We start from the raw sequence: 18,272 nt of genomic DNA, 5'->3' as shown, positions 1-18,272 counted from the left end.
CATGTTAGCACTTCCTGCTCCCTCATCCCAAAGTCAGTGGGTTTTTTGAATGGCTGAAATAAAGTCATGTTTTATTCTATGATGTAAAGTACATCAGAAAATACACCATTTTTGATTTTTTAAAAGCTTTTACGTGTCTTAAAAAAGGCAGTTGCTAACGAGTGTCTAAATGAGACTACAGATGTTGTTGGGGACATTAACCTGAAAAGCGATCTACTCACCAGTCCACCTTTACAGCCTCATTGTGTTTCTACTCACGCTCTTTCAAACTATCACTAACTTTCTAAGAAGAAAGACTTTTGTAGAAGAGCTCAGAGCTAAATGAAATGACCAGTTGAAAGTTTGTAGCTTGTATTTAGGCTTCAAAAAGTTGTGAAGATTATTACTGAACAAAAGGTTTAAGTATCATAAGTGTTTGTTGATCAAAGAGTTTATTTTCTGCAACAATCCAAAAACCAGTTGACTTTCTGTCGAGGGAACCAGGGAGATGCTAACTTCCTGGTTGGCCTACAAATATACATCATCCCTGCACCGTCCCAGCAGAGATGCTGTGGAAACTTTCATTTACAAATCAGCCAAAAACTTAATGTAAGGCAGAAGAAGAGATCGGACATGGTGACTGTATTTGAGGAACCGTAACTGTACACAAATCTGTATTTAGGTCATTGGTAAAGGAACATATTAACAACTATATTAGTAATACAAGTACACATAGGGCAGATTATGTAGTTAGTTCATTGTTAGGTAAAATACTACATCATATTCTCCCCACAATAACATGGGACATACAAAAATATATGACGTATATTTAGGGGAAAGAAAGCCTTTTACATATCTGTAAAAAGGGATAAATACTTTGAGCAATATATAAACACAACACGATAAATCCATCTTAAGTACAAGGCGACCACATTGTTGGCTTTGTCATGTGACAGTATGGTTTGAACATATACAGTAAAATGGACCTGTGGTGATGTTGAAACCTGATTTACATATTTTTACCAAGAGGAAAAGATTTCAGAATTATAATCCATACTTAGTTGTTTATATTTATGTGCAGAATATCTCATATTCTTCAGGTTTAATCAGAAGAGCTTTTTTGTTTTTATTTTTTGTCAGTGTGATACGGTGTATTTAAAGTAAGTCTGAAGATAAAGTATTTTAAACATGACAAAATCTGGTTTTCATAGTAGATCCTCTGTGAAAAAGTGTTTTGATTTTATATACATTTTATATTTTTTAAAAAACCTTGGCATCTTGCAGGCGAGTCTTTACATATATGACAGTCTTAGCGCCCTCTGGTGGCAGCATCCTGCAGTGCAGCCTGGTTCTTCTGGAGTGTGTGGCTTCATAGTTTTTTTTTTTTTTTTTTTTTGACTCTTGGGAGGAAAAGTTGTTGTAGAGGTCTTTTTTTAATGTGATGTCTGGGTGGGAAGTCGATCCTCAGTCTGTCAGTTTGAGTCTTTCTCTCGTTACTTTTTATGTGACCCGATCATGACCTTTGAGACAAAGTTGACGATGGCGCTCGCCGGCTGCTCCGGGTCATGCTCAGCGAACAGGTGGCACATGTTTTCAGTCTCACTCTGAGATTTCCTGGCTACAAATCCAAAGATCCTGGAAGAAGGAAGGCGAGAGAGAGACTTTATTTATTTTTTACAAATTGTAAATTACTAAGTGTGAACAGGCGGAGAAAGGTTCACAGTTCCTCATTTGAGGATTTGTTCTTTGTGAAGAAAGAGGCAACAAACTTCTGTCTTTATAGCACCTAAAAACTTGACATTTAAAGATGATGATTGATCATGATGATCATATCATATCATTCTTAGATTACTCCTCTCTCCCTGAGACCTCAGAGCAGATTCCAGATCTCAGATTGTACATTTTAAGCAGGTAAAATTCACATAAACAACATTTTTTCTGTACTAAAATAAGAAATGAACGTAAACACGATGCACCATAACAAAGGTGATGAGGAGTAGTGAAGGGAGAAGATGATGAAAACTTACTTTGCAGTGGAGCCGCTGCCTCTGGTCCATCTGTTCAGTCAGAGGAACATTATGATTATAAATGCACATATTTATATATCACATTAATATTACATCAACCACCATGACAGACAGATAGAAACTAAGGTTGTGATAGTACTCACTTCCTTCCCTGTGGGTCCAGAGAACAGAATATAACAGTGTTGACAGCGTAATGTCTCCTGAAGAACAACCTGCAGGATCGAGCAGAGACAGAGAGTCAGTGTGTAGTCCTGTGTGATGTCCTGTATGTGTGTGTCTTTAGGTGTGCGATCACTCACTTCCTCTGGTTGTCGGTGAGCGTGATGCCCTGCGCCGACACTTTGAAGTGGACGACGGTGGAGGCCGGCGGAGGATCCATGGACAGCGTCATCGTGGTCGCCTTCTGGACCGCCTGGTGTCCCGTCAACGACTCCAGCGCCACAGAGCCCAGGTACCACACGTTACACGCTACACAAACAACACACAGGCACACAAAATAAAGGAGCTTGAGTCATTATCTACTAATTTTATTCACTGAAACACAACTCAGGCTCTGTGTGTGTTGATAATGAACTGAATACACTGCTTACACAAGTCAAACAAACATATGTGGTGTCTGTGTCGTACCTGCTCCCTGTTTGAGGAGTTCAGCTGCTGAGTTTGTAGCTGTCTGTGCAGATGAGTCACTCAGCTCCTCCACTGGATCTGCAAGCATTAACCGGACAGTTACATTCAGTCATTTGGCAGACGCTTTTTACCCAAAGAAAAAAACAAAAACACACTCGGTTTACCTTTGTCAGGCAGGATGAGTTTACAGGGCAGAGCCAGAGGGGTGATGGAGTGCTGACACACCAGAGCAGTGAGACTTCCTGTCAGGGGGGAGAAAAATAAAATCAGAACATTAATATTTCACAGACAAACCCACCCAACAGGACTAATTATCAGTGCACCTCATGGCTTTGACCACTAGAGGGTGGCAGAGGAGACACATTAAAATCCTGGGCTGCTGTGTTTTTATAACCTCGCTGGGAATTAGAAGCATTTGAGGGAATAAACTGCTCTGACTGACTGAGAGTGCTGAAGACAACACTTTAAAATGTCGGTTTGCAATTTAAATGTGTTGAGTAGAGCATTCGCTGCTCGCTGATTTCCACACCCCACTGTTTGTTTGTGTTACTTTTGGTTGTTATAGATGTGAGGGAAATTGTCATGGTGCAGCAGACTAATAATAAATCGTTTAGTTTAAATCTCTACTCCTCAGATATTATCTGTAACACTTCCAGGTCCAACTTCTTCTGATAATTACAGACATGTAAAATGAAACATAACCTATTTATCTGAGACCTGTAGTGATATTTTATAAAACATGAGATGAGATGTTGAAAAAGTTTTCATTGTTATTATTAGAGTTATCCCTTTGGATGACTGACAAGCCAGTGTTATAATCATGTGTACAAGACTCAGTCTAAGTATAAGCGTGTTGGGTGATAGACAATTTTGCCATATTTTTTATGCTCATAACAAGCAGGATCACATCGATATGATGAAGTATTACGATTGGAGACTTTGCCAAGCAGTTGTTTTATCTATAAACAAAAATGGAAAATTTACAATATCCAGATGTAAAAGTAAATAAGATTTTTTATCACAGATGCCTCAAATATTTAGAAACTTTCAAAATAAAACACCAAATACGCTGAACACATTTACAGTATCCTCACCAAAGTAGGGCTCGTTGGGGCAGCCTTTAAGACGAACTCCTTTCTGTGTACACTCTATCAGGAAGTGTCGCACCAGCTCATTGGACAGGTCTCCTACTGCAGAGACACACCGACCAAATCTCAGTGTATTTACATGTGTAATGTATAAAGATAAACACGCAGATGGAAGAGTTTGAACTGGCACAAAAACACATGTATATATGTACAAAATGCATCTTAAATTGTCTTAAAATATCTCATTATATAACAGAGAATTTCTGCAGAGGCAATAGAGGGAACTTGAATGCATCACAAAAAGTATGTGTATGTATAAAAATCACATATATATGAGTAGAAAATATCACTAAAGGTGGTGGTTGTCGTGCACTCCCACAGAAGAGATGATTTCCAGGTAAAACCAAGCACTTCCTGACAACTCACCTTTCTTACTCTGTTGTAACACAGACGGAGGGGGTGTCGCCACCTTCATGGCCAAACCGTACGCCCCGCGAAACGAGTGACTGTCTCTGACGATGAACGAGCCCGGCTCTTTGTCCTTTAGCACCGTGATGGCTGCTCGGTGGGTCAACAGAGGGGAGGAAACACAAGATAAGCTAAAGTTAGAAACGTCATGTTCAGACCTCATATGGAGGGAAACCTTTGCACAAGGGTGTATTATCTGCTCAGTAGTGGCCGTTTGGCTCTCCGGTCCAAAACCAATATTTACCTTGGTCTCTGGAAATGTCGGGCTTGTACCAGAACTTGGACGTGTCCTGAACAAACTTCACAGTGTCCTGCTTACTGCCAGAGTCTGCAAGACACAGATTAAAGCTCCATGTTAGGTTTAAGACAGGCTTTAGCCCAAATATGACAAGACGGTGGGAAAAAAATGAAGTGAGAGTGACCGTTTAAAGGGTCAGTACACCCAAATTACAAAAAGATAAATTATTGCTCAACCTGGGTGGTACGCTATGCTACGTTCCAGGTCTTTTTTTGGTTTATTTGCGCTTCTAAAATCATTGAAAATGTTTCAGGTCTCAGCAGAAACTCAGATTTAGTTATTATCCTTTAATATCAGGACTTTATTGTTAAATATGGCAATAATTTTCTTGAAATACAACTTTTTTCCTCAATGTTATAACCTTTTTCTTGTAAAATTACTGTAAGACTTTATTCTACTTTTTTCTAAAAAGTTCACCTGAAAGAAAAACTGCATTAATCTCTGTTGTATTGTAGTTGCAGGAAGTTTTAACTTTTAGTCTAAAAACTTCTACAGTCCGTCTCTGCAGCTGCAGCAACTTTTCCAGAAACTTGTGATTTGCAACATTCAGCAATGCCTAGCGTGAGCAGTAACTGATTTATTAGATTTAGTTTGACCGTTGTGGTAGTTTCGTGTGGAGAGTGATTAGCTCTAGGAGCAGGATGTTCAAATCAACACAAAAATTTTGTCAACACATCAAAGAAGTGTTAATAGAAACTAAACATACAGATATCACTATCAGTATAAAAATAATAAGTTCACAGATATTGAGTACTGAATGCACAGACAATTATTGCTGTTTATCTGACATCAGAAAAGTTCTTAAGTAAAATAATGAAAAATTAAAATCTTGTGATTGTGATTCTGGAGGGATTGACTCAGGGGAGGGATAAAATATATCCACAACAACACAGGCTGTTGTATTTATTGTAATTTGACTGTTTATAAGAGAAATATGGAGTAAAATGAATCTATGTAGAGATACAGGGACCTCAGTGTACCTGATGCGGGTGACTGGGCCCCACTGTGTCCTCTAAGAGGATCAGGGGACATGGAAGACGAGAAGGGGATGCTGAGGCTGCTACCACTGTGAGGGCTAGAAAACCCGCTTAGAGAAGGGGAGCGGGAGCCAAGCTCTCCCCCCTCGCCCCATCTCCTCTTCTCAGGCAGCAGCGGAGCGAGGCCCCCCTCTCCCCCAAGGTTCAGAGTCCCGAGCCCCTCCATGGCCTCCAGCAGGCTGTGATCCAGGCCGCCGTTCCCAACAACAACGAGGACAAGTCTGTGCTGTCCGTCTGTCTGTCTCCGCCAGGGCTTTTCGGAGCCCCCCGGGGAGAACTGTGGGCATTGGGAGTGCTGAGGGAGAGAGGGGGTGACGGCTGTGGGGGGTAGTTGGAGTTGAGGGAGGATGGAGTCCGGTCATGCCACACTGGGGGAGGAGTGGCACTGCAGGGGAAGACAGAGGGTGAGTTAGAAGTAGAAATGAGCACATACTCACTGTTAATCAGTTAGTTTTATGGCTGGTAGATTAAGTAAAGAACCAGGTGTGTGTACCTGTCTGTGTGTGGGAGGGGGCTTCCTGACGACACTGAGCACATGGACCCGCCGGTGTGGTTCATACTGTCCAGGAAACTCCGGGCATCTGACAAAAAAAGAAAAAAAAGAAAAGAGAAATGAAGTCAGTCCTCCGTTACTACATATAGTTACTACATATAGTCATCGTATAAAAAGATGCCAGTGCCAGATGTACTGTAAAAAAGTTCCACAAACTATAAAAACTGCCTACTTAACCGCCGCTTGTGTTTGCTTTCGTTAGGACCATATACTGTATGAATGGGACCCTGCCTTTGTTTGGATTACAGACCCGTCAACATGTAACAGCCGAGCAGAAACACACCTGTCACTTCTGACAGATTCCTCCCGTAACCTTCTGTTTTTCCAGGGAATAACTCCTGGAGTAGTATCGGCGGCAAGTGGAATTATTTCTCAATCTTTTCAACCAAAAATTACGACTGTTTTCCCATGACATCATAATTGTGTGCCTGCTGTAACACGTGTGTCTCAGCAGGGAAATAAATCTAATTTTAACATCCTCATCCTGAATCATCCACATCTAATAATACTGTGTAGTAATGTGTCATCTCAAAGGCCTGTTGCAGTAATTTAGTCAGATGTTACGCAATAAATTCAGTCTAGTTTATTTTGCTTCAGTGATTTGCATGTAGTGACTTGTGTGTTTTGTTTTGTTTTTGTGGGAAATACACTTTCATATTCTTGTCATCAGTTAGATAAAAAGAGCTAGAGCCTGTTTAGAAACAGGTAGCTGGTTCCCTCCAAAGCTTAAAGAATATCCATACCAACACATCTAAAGCTCACATTTTTGTTTGTGTGTAGATTAAAAATAATGAGATACAGTATGTTAATTGAACTCGTGTGTTAAAATCAGTGTTTTAGCCAGCTGTTAGCTGTTAGCCTAGCCCAGTGTAAAAGCCTAGAAGCAAGGGGAAACAGCTAGCTTTGCAAAACTCTCCTACAAACACATGTAAAGCTCAACATTTTGTATCTTGTGTGTTTACATATTCCTGTGCACACACGAGATACAATGCTGTTTCTCTCTGCGTCTAGCCTTTATGCTAAGTTAGCTTTGTACACAATGCACACACACTTGAGTGGTATAACTCTCAGCAAGAAAGCAAATTAAAATTGATGAACATATCCCCAAAATTTCCCTTCAACGCTGTACTTTTCTTTTCTGTAATCTTAATGAACTTTGGAGCAGCTAGCCTCGCACAAACCTAACATTTCTTATGGATGAAATGAGTTCAAAGTGGGTATGATGATGATTGCAACACGTGAGCTTTAAACATGTTTGTAGTCATATTTTTAGTTTTGTTTGGACAGAGCTAAGCTACGCGTTTCCAACTACCTCCAGTGTTTATGCTAAGCTAGGTCGCCTCCCTGCTGTGGCTAGTTGAAGTACAGACATGAGAACGATATTAAACTTCTCATCTCATGCTTTTAAAGTCAATTTCTCCAAAAATAATCATCAGTTTCTTTAAGCTTTAACTGCAGACCTTGTATAATCTGCATTATTAGGACTCTGGTTCATGCTCAATGAGCGAAGCAGAGATTGACAGTAGGCAGAGGTGTGTGTGTGTGTGTGTGTGTGTGAGTGTGTGAGAGAGTGATGTTAGAGGGCATTTCAAACATCCCAACACGACATCCTGACATTCTGACAACACAGTGTGTCATTCAGCAAACACCAGGGCAGGCCTCCTCAGGCCACAGACAGGCCTGTGAAGCACGATGAGTCACCGTGAAAAGAGTCAGTCATTATAAAGAGCTCCTTGTTTTCGGACTGCAGCCCCCCCCCCTCACCCCCGCCTCCCCCTCTACCTCCCTACCTCCCCCCCTCTTCCCCGCTTCCGCTCCTTCCCTCCATTCAAACACTCGGGAGATGGAGGAATTTGAACTCAACCACCAGCTTTGTCTGTGCGATCATATTGGAGCCGCAGCATCTCGAGTGGATTATATAATCGCACACGTGCTGTTGATGAATTTGAGGAATGTGTGAATGTGTGCATGATGCAACAGCAGCACACTCAAAGTATGAATATAGTGTATATGTAAGTGTTTGAACAGTAACTACTAAAACACTGCCAACAAAGTTACACGTCCTATCAGATGTAGGTACTTGTACTTTACATGCATATTTTTGTTTTAAGCCACTTTATACTCTGCTACATTACAGGGGCAAAACCTTCACTTACTTAACTACATTTATTAGAAAAACCTGTTGTATAGTTGCTTGTTAATTTGCAGATTAATATTTTACCTCATAGATGTGTTATTATAGGGAATTTACAGTATAAAGTAATTCAAATTAACATTAAACTGCTGCTGACATGTTAAATTACAACACAATATAATGTGTAATGATATAACCTCCTGACAGGTTAATCCAACCACTGTAGTTTTACTTAATTACATTTCTGAATGCAGGGCTTTTACTTGTAATAATAAGCTCTAAGTATCTGTGTTAGGTGTCTGTGGCTGCTGGTGAAAAGGTTTTAAGTTTAATGAGACTTTCCCACAGCTGACGGCTCCCACACAAATTTCTGTGATGCCTACATTATATACGGTGTATCAGATATCTGTAAGTGTGAACTAACTGGCAGCTGCTCTGAGCAGGACTCAAGTAATCATAGTGAACGTCATGTTTTGTCCATAAATCTTCAAATACATGCTTGAAGTTGTAGATACGCTGCAGATTAATGTTTTAATGAAAACTGCACTTGGCTCAGTAAGATACCCCTCAACTCTGGGGAGAATTTAGCATCTCTTAGCTTGATGTTTAAGTTTTACAACCCTCGACCTTTCTGTTTAGTAAAGTAATTGAACAAAGTAGCTGAACTTTTTTTGTTCAGTGTCATTTCCAGCAGCAGCAGGCGACTATATCCAATCTCAGGCAGTTGCTGTTTACAAAGTCAGAAAACAGCATCATAAGCTGTCCACATTTTTCTGTCTTTAATGTTGAATGCAAAATGCTTCCACATATTAGTTTGGTGCCATATGATGCCCCCCATTGTGCATCTGCAACTCAGTTGCCACTCAACTTAAACTCTGACAGGTTAAAGGTCAAGGGCCTGGAGCAGATTATGTTGTAGTCTTTGTCAAATCAGACCTAAACCTCTCCTCCCTGACTCTTCAGTTTACTCAGGCACAGCTCAGAAAGCAGAGATAAATCAAGGTCGGAGTTGTTGTTGTTGTTGTTCGTAGGAAACAAACACAAGACGAGGGGAATGCACTGAGGGCAGCGGGATTCCTCAAACATTCCCACAGTCACTGTCAGTTTTCCTCTCTGGGGACTTTTCCCAGAAAGCAGCCGAGCTTCATCTCTCTCTGTTCCCACGGCTCATTCTCCCCCCAAAAATGTGGTTTGTCACATCTGCTGCTCCTCAGCTCATCCCCAGCTCATCCACTTAATTACAGAACAGTCCAAACTGCGGCAGCACCGGCTGACCCCACCCTGACCTCTGACCTCAGGCCAGACTCCTGCTCTGTGAGGATTCCCCCCTGGTCGTTATTACACCCTCGCACACCTTTCACCTCCTGTTTCCATGCTGCACAGTATCCATAGCTACTCATGTTCAGCCAGACTGGAGAGAACGTTACAGGCCCAGTGTGAAACCATGGAGAGGAGACAAGTACATTTTTTTAAAGCCATAATTTGCTACATAAATTCTGAACTCTTTCCCCTCCAGAATAAGAGCTTTCTCTCTCTGAACTAACCAGGGTGAAACTGTTAATGTGGCAGAACTAGGGCTTGGTGTTGAATGTCAATACAACATATGAACAATATTATCAATAATATACGTCTTTAATAATTGCAGTCTTACTTCATGATTATGTGACATGTGTCTATGCAAACAAGTCCGCCAAGTTAAAAGACAAAACATTTTTCTCATCGGATGCCAGTATCAGCAACACTTTGTAACTTAAAGCCTTTCAAAATCTGTTTCAATGACAAAACTGCATTAAAAAAACTGTTTTCTGATCTGAAACTTATTGTTAAAACATAAAAAAAAATCCTGTTGAAAGCTTAAGAGCACTTATTTAATCCCCTCTGGGATTTACGCTGTTATGATGATTGCATTTGACTGATCAGTGGTTTTGTCAATAAAATGCTCACTTTAATTTTCCAGAGCTCGAGGAGACGTATTCATATTTCTTGTTTTGTCTGACCAGCAGCTATAAAGCAAAAGACATTCAGTTTACCAACATACAATCATGAAATCCTCAGATTTGAGAACACAACATCTTTTATTTTTGATTAAAAATGACTGAAATGATCGACTGATTATAAAACATAGTTGCAGACATGACTAAGTGCTCAACTGAAAAATGTTTTCTGCTCTAAAAAAAAATCAAGAATGACAGATCTTAGCAAAGCTGGCAGGAAAATTTACACAGTAACTGCTTGTCAGTAAGCAAGACATGTTTTCATTCCTTCATTCATAAAGACTCGAGTTTTAGGTTTATCAGGTGCACTGTTTTCTGTCTTTTTTTCTGATCTCTGTACATTCCATGTTCTGAGTACATGTATTATTACTTCACTTTTTGTGTATATATTTATTTATAGATGTAATCAGTTATTCTGCCAGGTAAGCTTAATTTAATTGATTTGAACTTAGAGAGAGACATAGACAAATATGTAAGCAGACTCAGACAACAAACAAACATTTGACAAACTTTACCCTCCACACTGCTACACTTTACTTACTCTATGAAAGGCTTAGAGAGTTTCCTCCCTTTAATTTTCTGAACAGTGTTTTTCTGTCTGTTGTTTTCGCCTCACTTATGCAGCTCTGAGGGCGCACAAAGCCTCCTCAGTTTGGGTCGAACCGTGCAAAACCAATTCCAGATGGCACAGACCCATGTGGGCACGACTGCCAACCTCCACCAGCCAACACCCCCGCCCCTCTCTCTCCGACCCCGTAACACACACATACAGTGCGAATACGCACACTAACAGATACACACACTTGGGATGGGCTGATGGGATGAAAACGTGTGCATACCTTCATGCTTGGCGCGGAGATAAATCCCATTAATCAATAAAACCGCGGCGAGGTTATCTGGAGCTAATATCTCCCTTCATATTTCCCCACCTCAGACCACGCCGGCTGCTACATAAGCAGGATGGTATGAAAGGCAGGGAGAAGAAAAACAGGGAAGAAACGCAGAGAGATGAAAAACATAGCAGCCGTCACATGTTCGGTGCAGCTACAGAGCTCCTGTGTTTTATCTGACAAAGAAACACTTCTACTTGTCTCTTTTTTATTCCCCCGCTCATGCAGCCAAACATTTACTCGCTCAGAGGCATCACAGCGGACTGAAGGAGCCTACACAGACTTTAAAAAAAAAAAAAAAAAATACAATGATGCACAAGGAGGACAACAGCATGTTTGCAGACTCCCTGCTGACCACAGGAATGTGAGTGCAAGCACTTTGTTTCCACGCACACACACATTCAGAGACTGAGGCTGACAGGTCTGAAGGTCTGTGGCATGTTACAGCTGTTCAGAGCAATCACAGGCTGCAGCTTCTCAGGGAGATGAAGGGAAGAGAGGGCCGAAGAGCAGCACTGAGAAGAAACAGGAACAAAACGAGGAGGAAGACACCTGCTGAGAGCCACAGAGCAACATTAGCATCGCATTAGACCCATGTTTGTGTCTATCTAACAAATCTAAATCCAACATTCACTTCTCTTTTTTGCTGTTTTCTAGTTATGAAACCAAAGTGTGTCTCTCCTGCCGGGTTGCTGACACTGTCAGCTGGTTTTAACTCACTGCAACAATTGGTAATTTCCACATTCCTCTGACGGGCATAGTGTATCGGAGGGGATAACAGAAACGAGTCACACTCCCTCCGTTTTCATCAAGTCTCTACCTCCATCACAGGTAGTTTTTAAGCCATTTTAAGACAGGTTTAAGACAAGTTTGTGAACTGTAAGACAGCTAAAAAAAAGTGTATTGACTTGTCGACTGACATCCGTTGAATCGGTTCTTAGATCGAATACCCCACTGGTCTTCTAACTCATCACTAGTTGTAACGTATGAACACTTAGTCGGGACCTCTTGACGTTGCTTTTTATCGCACTGGTACCCCTTTAGCATCCTCTTAAAACATGCAGGGTAGTCCAAGACTTCTACAGAACTCCCTCAACGTCTGAAACTATCTTTAACTTTAGCTGCTAGTCTCTGGCAATGTCTCTGCCGTTTGCTGTTGAGCAGGTAGCAGACAATGACTTTATCAGAGTTTGTTTGATGATAACGTTGAGACTGAACCGATGTGCCATCATAACAAAACTAGGAGCTAAAAGAGGCTAAAAGTCTCAGTAAAGCTGCAGAGTTGATGATGAATCTCAGTGAGTCCATCTCTATTGTTGAAAAACGTATTTATAAGTAGAGTTTTAAGAGAGAACATGCAGCTCTCTCCTTGGTATCACTTGGTGCTGCATCAGAATGTGATCAGATGACAAGCTTTACCATCCCTGCTTCAGTAAAAATAAAATCAATCAGCCTCGGTCCCTGCTGTGTCACCCCTCCTCCTCCTGCTCCTATTCAGACACTCTCGAGTGTCGGAGCAGAGCATTTCTCTGTGGAGAGGACGAACTGGTAGGCGGTCGTCTGTAAATCAGATTCCTGTGTTCTCTGTTCGTGTTTGGACGGACAGCTTTATCGACTCAGTGAAGTGGCAGAGGAGAGGCCGAGTTACGAGCCAGCTGAAGAGAGAGGAAAGAATAACAACACTACAAGAGGGTGAATGGTAACAGTAAACAAGGCTGTATTTAAAGAGAACGCCGCCATCGCTGAGGTGTTTATTGGTGTCTGAAGTATTCTGATAACGAGTTGATGGCTTCATAAACTGCAGTTAGAGCTGCTGCTATGGTTTCACTCACAGCTTGACTCATGATACACCAGCAACAATAGAAACTGCACTGTTAACGATGGGTTCTGATAGCCGATTTCACTTTGGATCCAGTCCCAAGTTGGTAAAATACCCATATTCAGATTCAGTAAGGCCCATTCCTACATAATTTTCCTTATGTTTTAAGGTGAATATCAATGATTTCACATATTAATGAAGTCTGAGCTGCAAAAAATGTCCCAGATATCTGATCATGTTTTGAAGCTGGAGTGAAATTCCTCAGACCTTACCCATCTGGAGAAGTGATCATAGAGTTTTTCTCCTGCTGGTTGGTCCACACATGACAATAGTCAAAACATGCCACTGTGTTGCAGGCAGCTCTTTCCAACTTTTTGTTATGCAAAGATATGGACAACTCTTTGTATCAAATTTTTGTCCACAAAGTTTGGGACAATGGTTTTGCTGTCATTGCTCTTTTATGAGCGACCTTCAACCTTCTAAGCAGATTGTGGCTTGGTATTATGGACTGTTGTTTTAGGTCAAAACTGGCTAATTGTGGTTTATAGGAGGACGTTTTTAGACGTCTAGGCTACTTAGAACTATTTTTGTCAACAGCATTTCAGTGATTATGGTTCAGGTTGTATTGGGGGCCTGGTTCAAATAGAAACAGTGTGTAACCTCCCAGTTTTAACCTTAAAACCAAGACAAATCCAGTTTTTACTGGCAGAGAGAGACACACTAACTTCAATTGCCAATTAATTCCTCCTTAAAACTGACTAGAGATGTGGTTTTGGTTGTGTCCTGTATGTCTATGTGTTTGGTCGTGGTATTTCTTGGGATGTGAATGTGCTGGAAGGTTCGTAGAGATCCACAAGATAGAGTTGCTTTAATCTGCATGTGTCTGGAGAAGCACAGTGGTCCAAGTACCACCTACTTCTTTTGGTTCATTACTTTGCGCTCTACAAAACTGGAAAACACGACTCTGTGTCCCAGTTGAAGAATGACACTGCAAATGAGCTGATGACACAAACAACTCTCGAGCATTCTCTGAGGCTGTGCCTTTTAAAACATTAAACCTTTGCCACAACATTTGCCTGGTGCCAGACTTCTGAATCACCACCCACATCTCTTGATTTATTCAGCAGTCCAAACAGGTCTGGTGTTGTGCTCACAGTTTTTGAAACAACTGACCATTTAAAGCCTTGTACGCAGGATCAAGAATGTTGATGTCATTTCCTGCACGGCTACCGACTAAACCAAGCTACATGGACTAGACTGCAGCAGCTGTGCAAAGATAACAGACTCTTGAATCGACATGTTTATACAATATTCATGAAGAATATTAAATTAACTGCGCTTGACAACTTGTGCCACAGCTTTTGTCGCAGAGGAACGAAAGATAACTTGCACAGTGTCAGTACAGTCAACAGTTTCTTGCATTTCAAGTAGAATAGCAACAATGGCAAGTATCATTGTGCTAATTCTATCATTTATCTCACAAATATTGAGGTATGTTTTGTCAGATTGGATGTTTTTCACCCACTTTTTATTGAATTGCGAAGGTAGAAGTGGTTTCGGGTCAGTTGTGGGATGATTTGGACCAGTTTTTGTAGCATTTTGGTTGCCTCCACCAATGAAAGGTTTGGCTATACTCCAATAAACCCATCCATCTCCTGTATGAGCAGTATGATTGAGAATGAGCTATAGCTGAGCTCAACATAACATGACTAATAACCGATGATTGTCAAGCTGAAACCTTTTTTTTCCTGTTCCAATTATTATTATGTCACAGCTCACATCTGTTTATTTTATGACTTCCATCATATGTTTTTTATTATTCTAACTGTGGTTTTGAGTTAAGTGTAATTGTACGGATAAAATAGAAAACCAGAGGCAATAGGATCAGTTATTTTACTTTTATGAGGACTGGGCAGGTTCCAGGCTCTGATTGAGCTACTTTTTTATCAACCCAATCTGGCAGCACTGGTCGAGCTTGCTGTTGTGGTAACTTTCCACAGCTGTAAAATCCTGCACCATAAGGGGCATCTGATAGGCCTGCAGAATGTAGTTATTAACATGTACTTGCTATTTTCTGCTTTGCTGCTGCTCATACACTGAAAATGTCACATGGACTCCATACAGATTCCATAATTCCTCCAGTTTCACGTGATTTCTCGTGTTGTTGTAAAGTGCAGATGTACCAGACACCATTACATCATCAGAGCTCGCATGTAGAACAATTGATGTTCTGGTACGTCTCACACAGACTGGGCTTGTGACAACACAGACCACTTGTTGATTAATACTCTGGGGAACAAAATCCTTGCCCCCACCCCCCCACCCCTCGTTTTGCTCTCTGCACCCTCAGCTGGCCCTCTGTCCACTGTGTTGTCAACTTTTTCCGCCCTTGTGGTTTAAATTTTCTGCCTCTTTGCCCTTCATTTCCTGCAGTCCTGCAAAAAGTCAAATGTTTCTCACACAGCAAAATGAATCGATTATTAAAATATCTGCACATGACAATATTTTTGTCCCACAGGGAAATTATCTGTTTTCTTTAAACTTAAATGTGGTGGCTTATGTTTTCAAGACAAATTCCTGTCGAGTTTGAGGCTGCATCTATTTAATTGGCAACTAATCTTCCAGCATAATTCTTTGGTTTTACATATCTGTGATTTCCTGATAATTGCAGAATAGTGTGGAAGCATGATGCTAATTATAAGGAAACTTCTCCGTTTAAACCCAAGTAATTATCTATTGCTCTCACATTTTTGCAAGGACACCTGCTGTGCACTGAATTAAACACCCACAAATTAAAATAGCTGCAGATGTTTGTCTCTAACGCTCGACTAATTAATCAAATAATTGTTTCAGCTGTAGTTGTGTTTGCATTCTGCAAAACCACACGTCTTCTGAAGGGGATATTTAATGTTTAAAGGATAATCCTGGTGTTTTTTAACCTTACTTTCTCATGTTTTGGGGTGTAAATGATTGATAGGGACAATAATCTTTGGAGTTGGTGCAGTAAAGAGCAAGAACAGTGAACCTAGCTACCGTGAATCCACGTCACAGCACGTCCGGTTCCTACGGAGATAGACCTTTTTATAAAAGAGTTTTCCTTTCCTTTTTGTTTAACCAGAAACATCACTATATGTCTCAACCAAACTCCATTAACAAAAACAGGAATTTTACCTCACAGATCACAGGAGCCACTGCAGTCCCACTGCCTCGATCTGTTTGTTTGTTTGTGTTGTTGTGTGGCTTTCAGCGTTGGAAGTAATCAGATCCTTTACACCCAAACACATGGGAAAATAGGACTCTGGTTCAGTGAGTATAAATTGAGTTCCTGTACTTAATTATTCGACTTACGAGAAATGTGGAAAATTTGTGCTGGACTGAATCTTTTTTTGCATGAAACTGTTGCACTTGTGGCTCAGCAAGATGTTGTTTTATTGTGTGTGACATCTCTGGCAGATGTGGGGGACACACAGCAATAAGCACCCCAACAGAAACAAGACTCTTCAAAGACTTTTTCGGTTCAATCCAGGTCAGTAGTGCAGGAAAAGTTGGTGGGGGGAGAATGGCCTCCCTCGGTTAACCACCAATACATCAGCCTTCCATGACTGCACGATGGAGGCCAAAATAGCCTTTAACAGGATGAGATCATGAACGCAGCAGTGGAACAAACCACCTCACCATCCCACCAAATGTGAGATGTCAGAGGCGCTGCAGACGCTGCTGTCCAGAGAGTTAGATCAACAATTTAAAAAAAGAGCAACAAAAAAAGATAGAGACGAGATGAGGTTTTGTTTGGAGGGGGGGTGTAAAAGGCATCTGACAGAAAAATTCCAGAAGCTGACTACAAAAATACCAGAGGCCTGGAGGAGAGAAGGGAAGTGTTTCTGTGCATGTATGCCCTCCTTAAAATTCCCAGGAGGGACACAGAGGGAGAGATAACGCTGTATAAACAAGGCAGAAAACTGCTGCTGAGAGAAAGAAAAAGAATAAAGAAATAAAGGAAGAAAGGCAAAGTGTAAAAGTTCATACACAGCTCAGAGAGGCGGTTATGAAAAAGGTGGATTTTGATGGTTTGTAGCCGCACACTTGTGAAGAAAATCACCCAAATACACACTCATTTTCACTCACTTTCATTTCTCCTGACACATGTGAGCACGCACGTACATACCCAGAGATGCAGTCATGATGTGACACTCTCAGAAGTATCCTGAAATCAGCCGGTTTCCTGTTTACCCCCCAAAATGTCAGGATCACTTCTTCACCTTCCTGCTCCAAAGTCTTTATCTGTCCTCTGCTGCGCTCAGCCTCCCAGCGTGAATGAAACTCTCCCTATGAGCAGAATCTCCTCCTCCTCTCCCTACTCTCTCTCTCTCCCTCTGTTTCACTTCTGTCTGCAGAAAGCGACTCGCCGAAGCTGCTTTTCTTTTTTCTTTCTCCTATTCAGGGGCTAAATAGTTTCGCCACCATGCCCAATTCCTTTCGTCCCCCAGATGGAAAAATAAGCTCCTCCGTTTGTTCCTGACTTCTTGTGACACCGCTCGACTTCTGGGTTTGTATGGAGGGAGGGACAGAAAGAAAGAGGGAGGGAGAAAGGAGAGGTACAGACCCCCCCCACCTCCCCTCCCCTCCATCCTTTGCCTACATACCCTCCCTCCCCTCCCCTCTTCCTCTCACTGACCACTGAGCATTGTTCCTGCTGGGCCACTGCGAGCACTTTCCCCCAATCAGAGTGGATTCCAGTGGGGTCAGAGGTCGCATGTGACCTTTTATGGACCACAGAGAGGGAGGAGGTGGTGGTGTTTGGTGGTGAAGTGCTGGTTGGCGGTTTGGGGGGGGTTTCTATGGCCTCTCTGTCAGGGCATGTGTGTCCACTCCCACCATCTGCTCGCCACAAATACAGAGACAAAGGCATGCAGACGTACACACCGACTGTGTCTCCTGCCATGTGTCTAATCTTAGCACATCATAAATTACACCATAAAGCTCCTGATTGAATTGTGTTGAGTTTACTTTTGTTTCAGTGGAAGCATGTGCTGCGTGTCTTATTGTAACCTCTGTGTCACCGGGAAATGAGCTGGAACGGGCATCAGCTCCGTCCATCTGTGCTGCTCGTTTATTTGTTTAAAAAAGGCCCATGTCTTCATTTTTAAAATAACTTTACTGATGTAAACAAGAGCTAACTGGCTGCTGGACCCAGCTTCATTTTCATCTGACTTCCCAAAATATTGAACTGCTCCTTTAAGAGAATTGCCACGGGGTTTTAATAGTGGTGTTTTTAAGCTGTCTGGACAACAACTTGTCTATCTGTGTCCTTCATTTATGAGCTTAAAGCAACATTATCTAACTATTTAACCTTATAAT

At 41.5% G+C, this 18,272-nt stretch overlaps 1 protein-coding gene and 1 long non-coding RNA gene across 2 annotated transcripts in view; one reads left to right on the top strand and one right to left on the bottom strand.

Moving 5' to 3' along the window:
* Positions 1–2,423, top strand: part of LOC127143447 (uncharacterized) — a 40,780-nt gene extending 38,357 nt beyond the window's left edge. Inside the window, exon 3 of the long non-coding RNA XR_007814859.1 lies at positions 2,290–2,423. This is a non-coding gene — a long non-coding RNA (uncharacterized LOC127143447). The remainder of the gene's footprint in view (positions 1–2,289) is intronic.
* si:ch211-191a24.3 (tensin-3) overlaps positions 415–18,272 on the bottom strand; it is a 43,720-nt gene continuing 25,862 nt past the window's right edge. Inside the window, 12 exon segments of the mRNA XM_018670832.2 lie at positions 415–1,614; positions 2,007–2,036; positions 2,150–2,218; positions 2,306–2,474; positions 2,634–2,711; positions 2,798–2,875; positions 3,728–3,823; positions 4,148–4,279; positions 4,434–4,517; positions 5,468–5,728; positions 5,731–5,909; positions 6,018–6,105. Coding sequence (XP_018526348.2) covers positions 1,473–1,614; positions 2,007–2,036; positions 2,150–2,218; positions 2,306–2,474; positions 2,634–2,711; positions 2,798–2,875; positions 3,728–3,823; positions 4,148–4,279; positions 4,434–4,517; positions 5,468–5,728; positions 5,731–5,909; positions 6,018–6,105 — 1,406 coding nt within the window. The 3' untranslated portion in view covers positions 415–1,472.

This window comes from Lates calcarifer, linkage group LG17 (genome assembly GCF_001640805.2).
Source record: "Lates calcarifer isolate ASB-BC8 linkage group LG17, TLL_Latcal_v3, whole genome shotgun sequence".
NCBI classification, from domain to species: domain Eukaryota; kingdom Metazoa; phylum Chordata; class Actinopteri; family Centropomidae; genus Lates; species Lates calcarifer.
The sequence above is the reverse complement of the archived record's forward strand: the minus strand, read 5'-3'. Positions and strand labels throughout refer to the sequence as shown.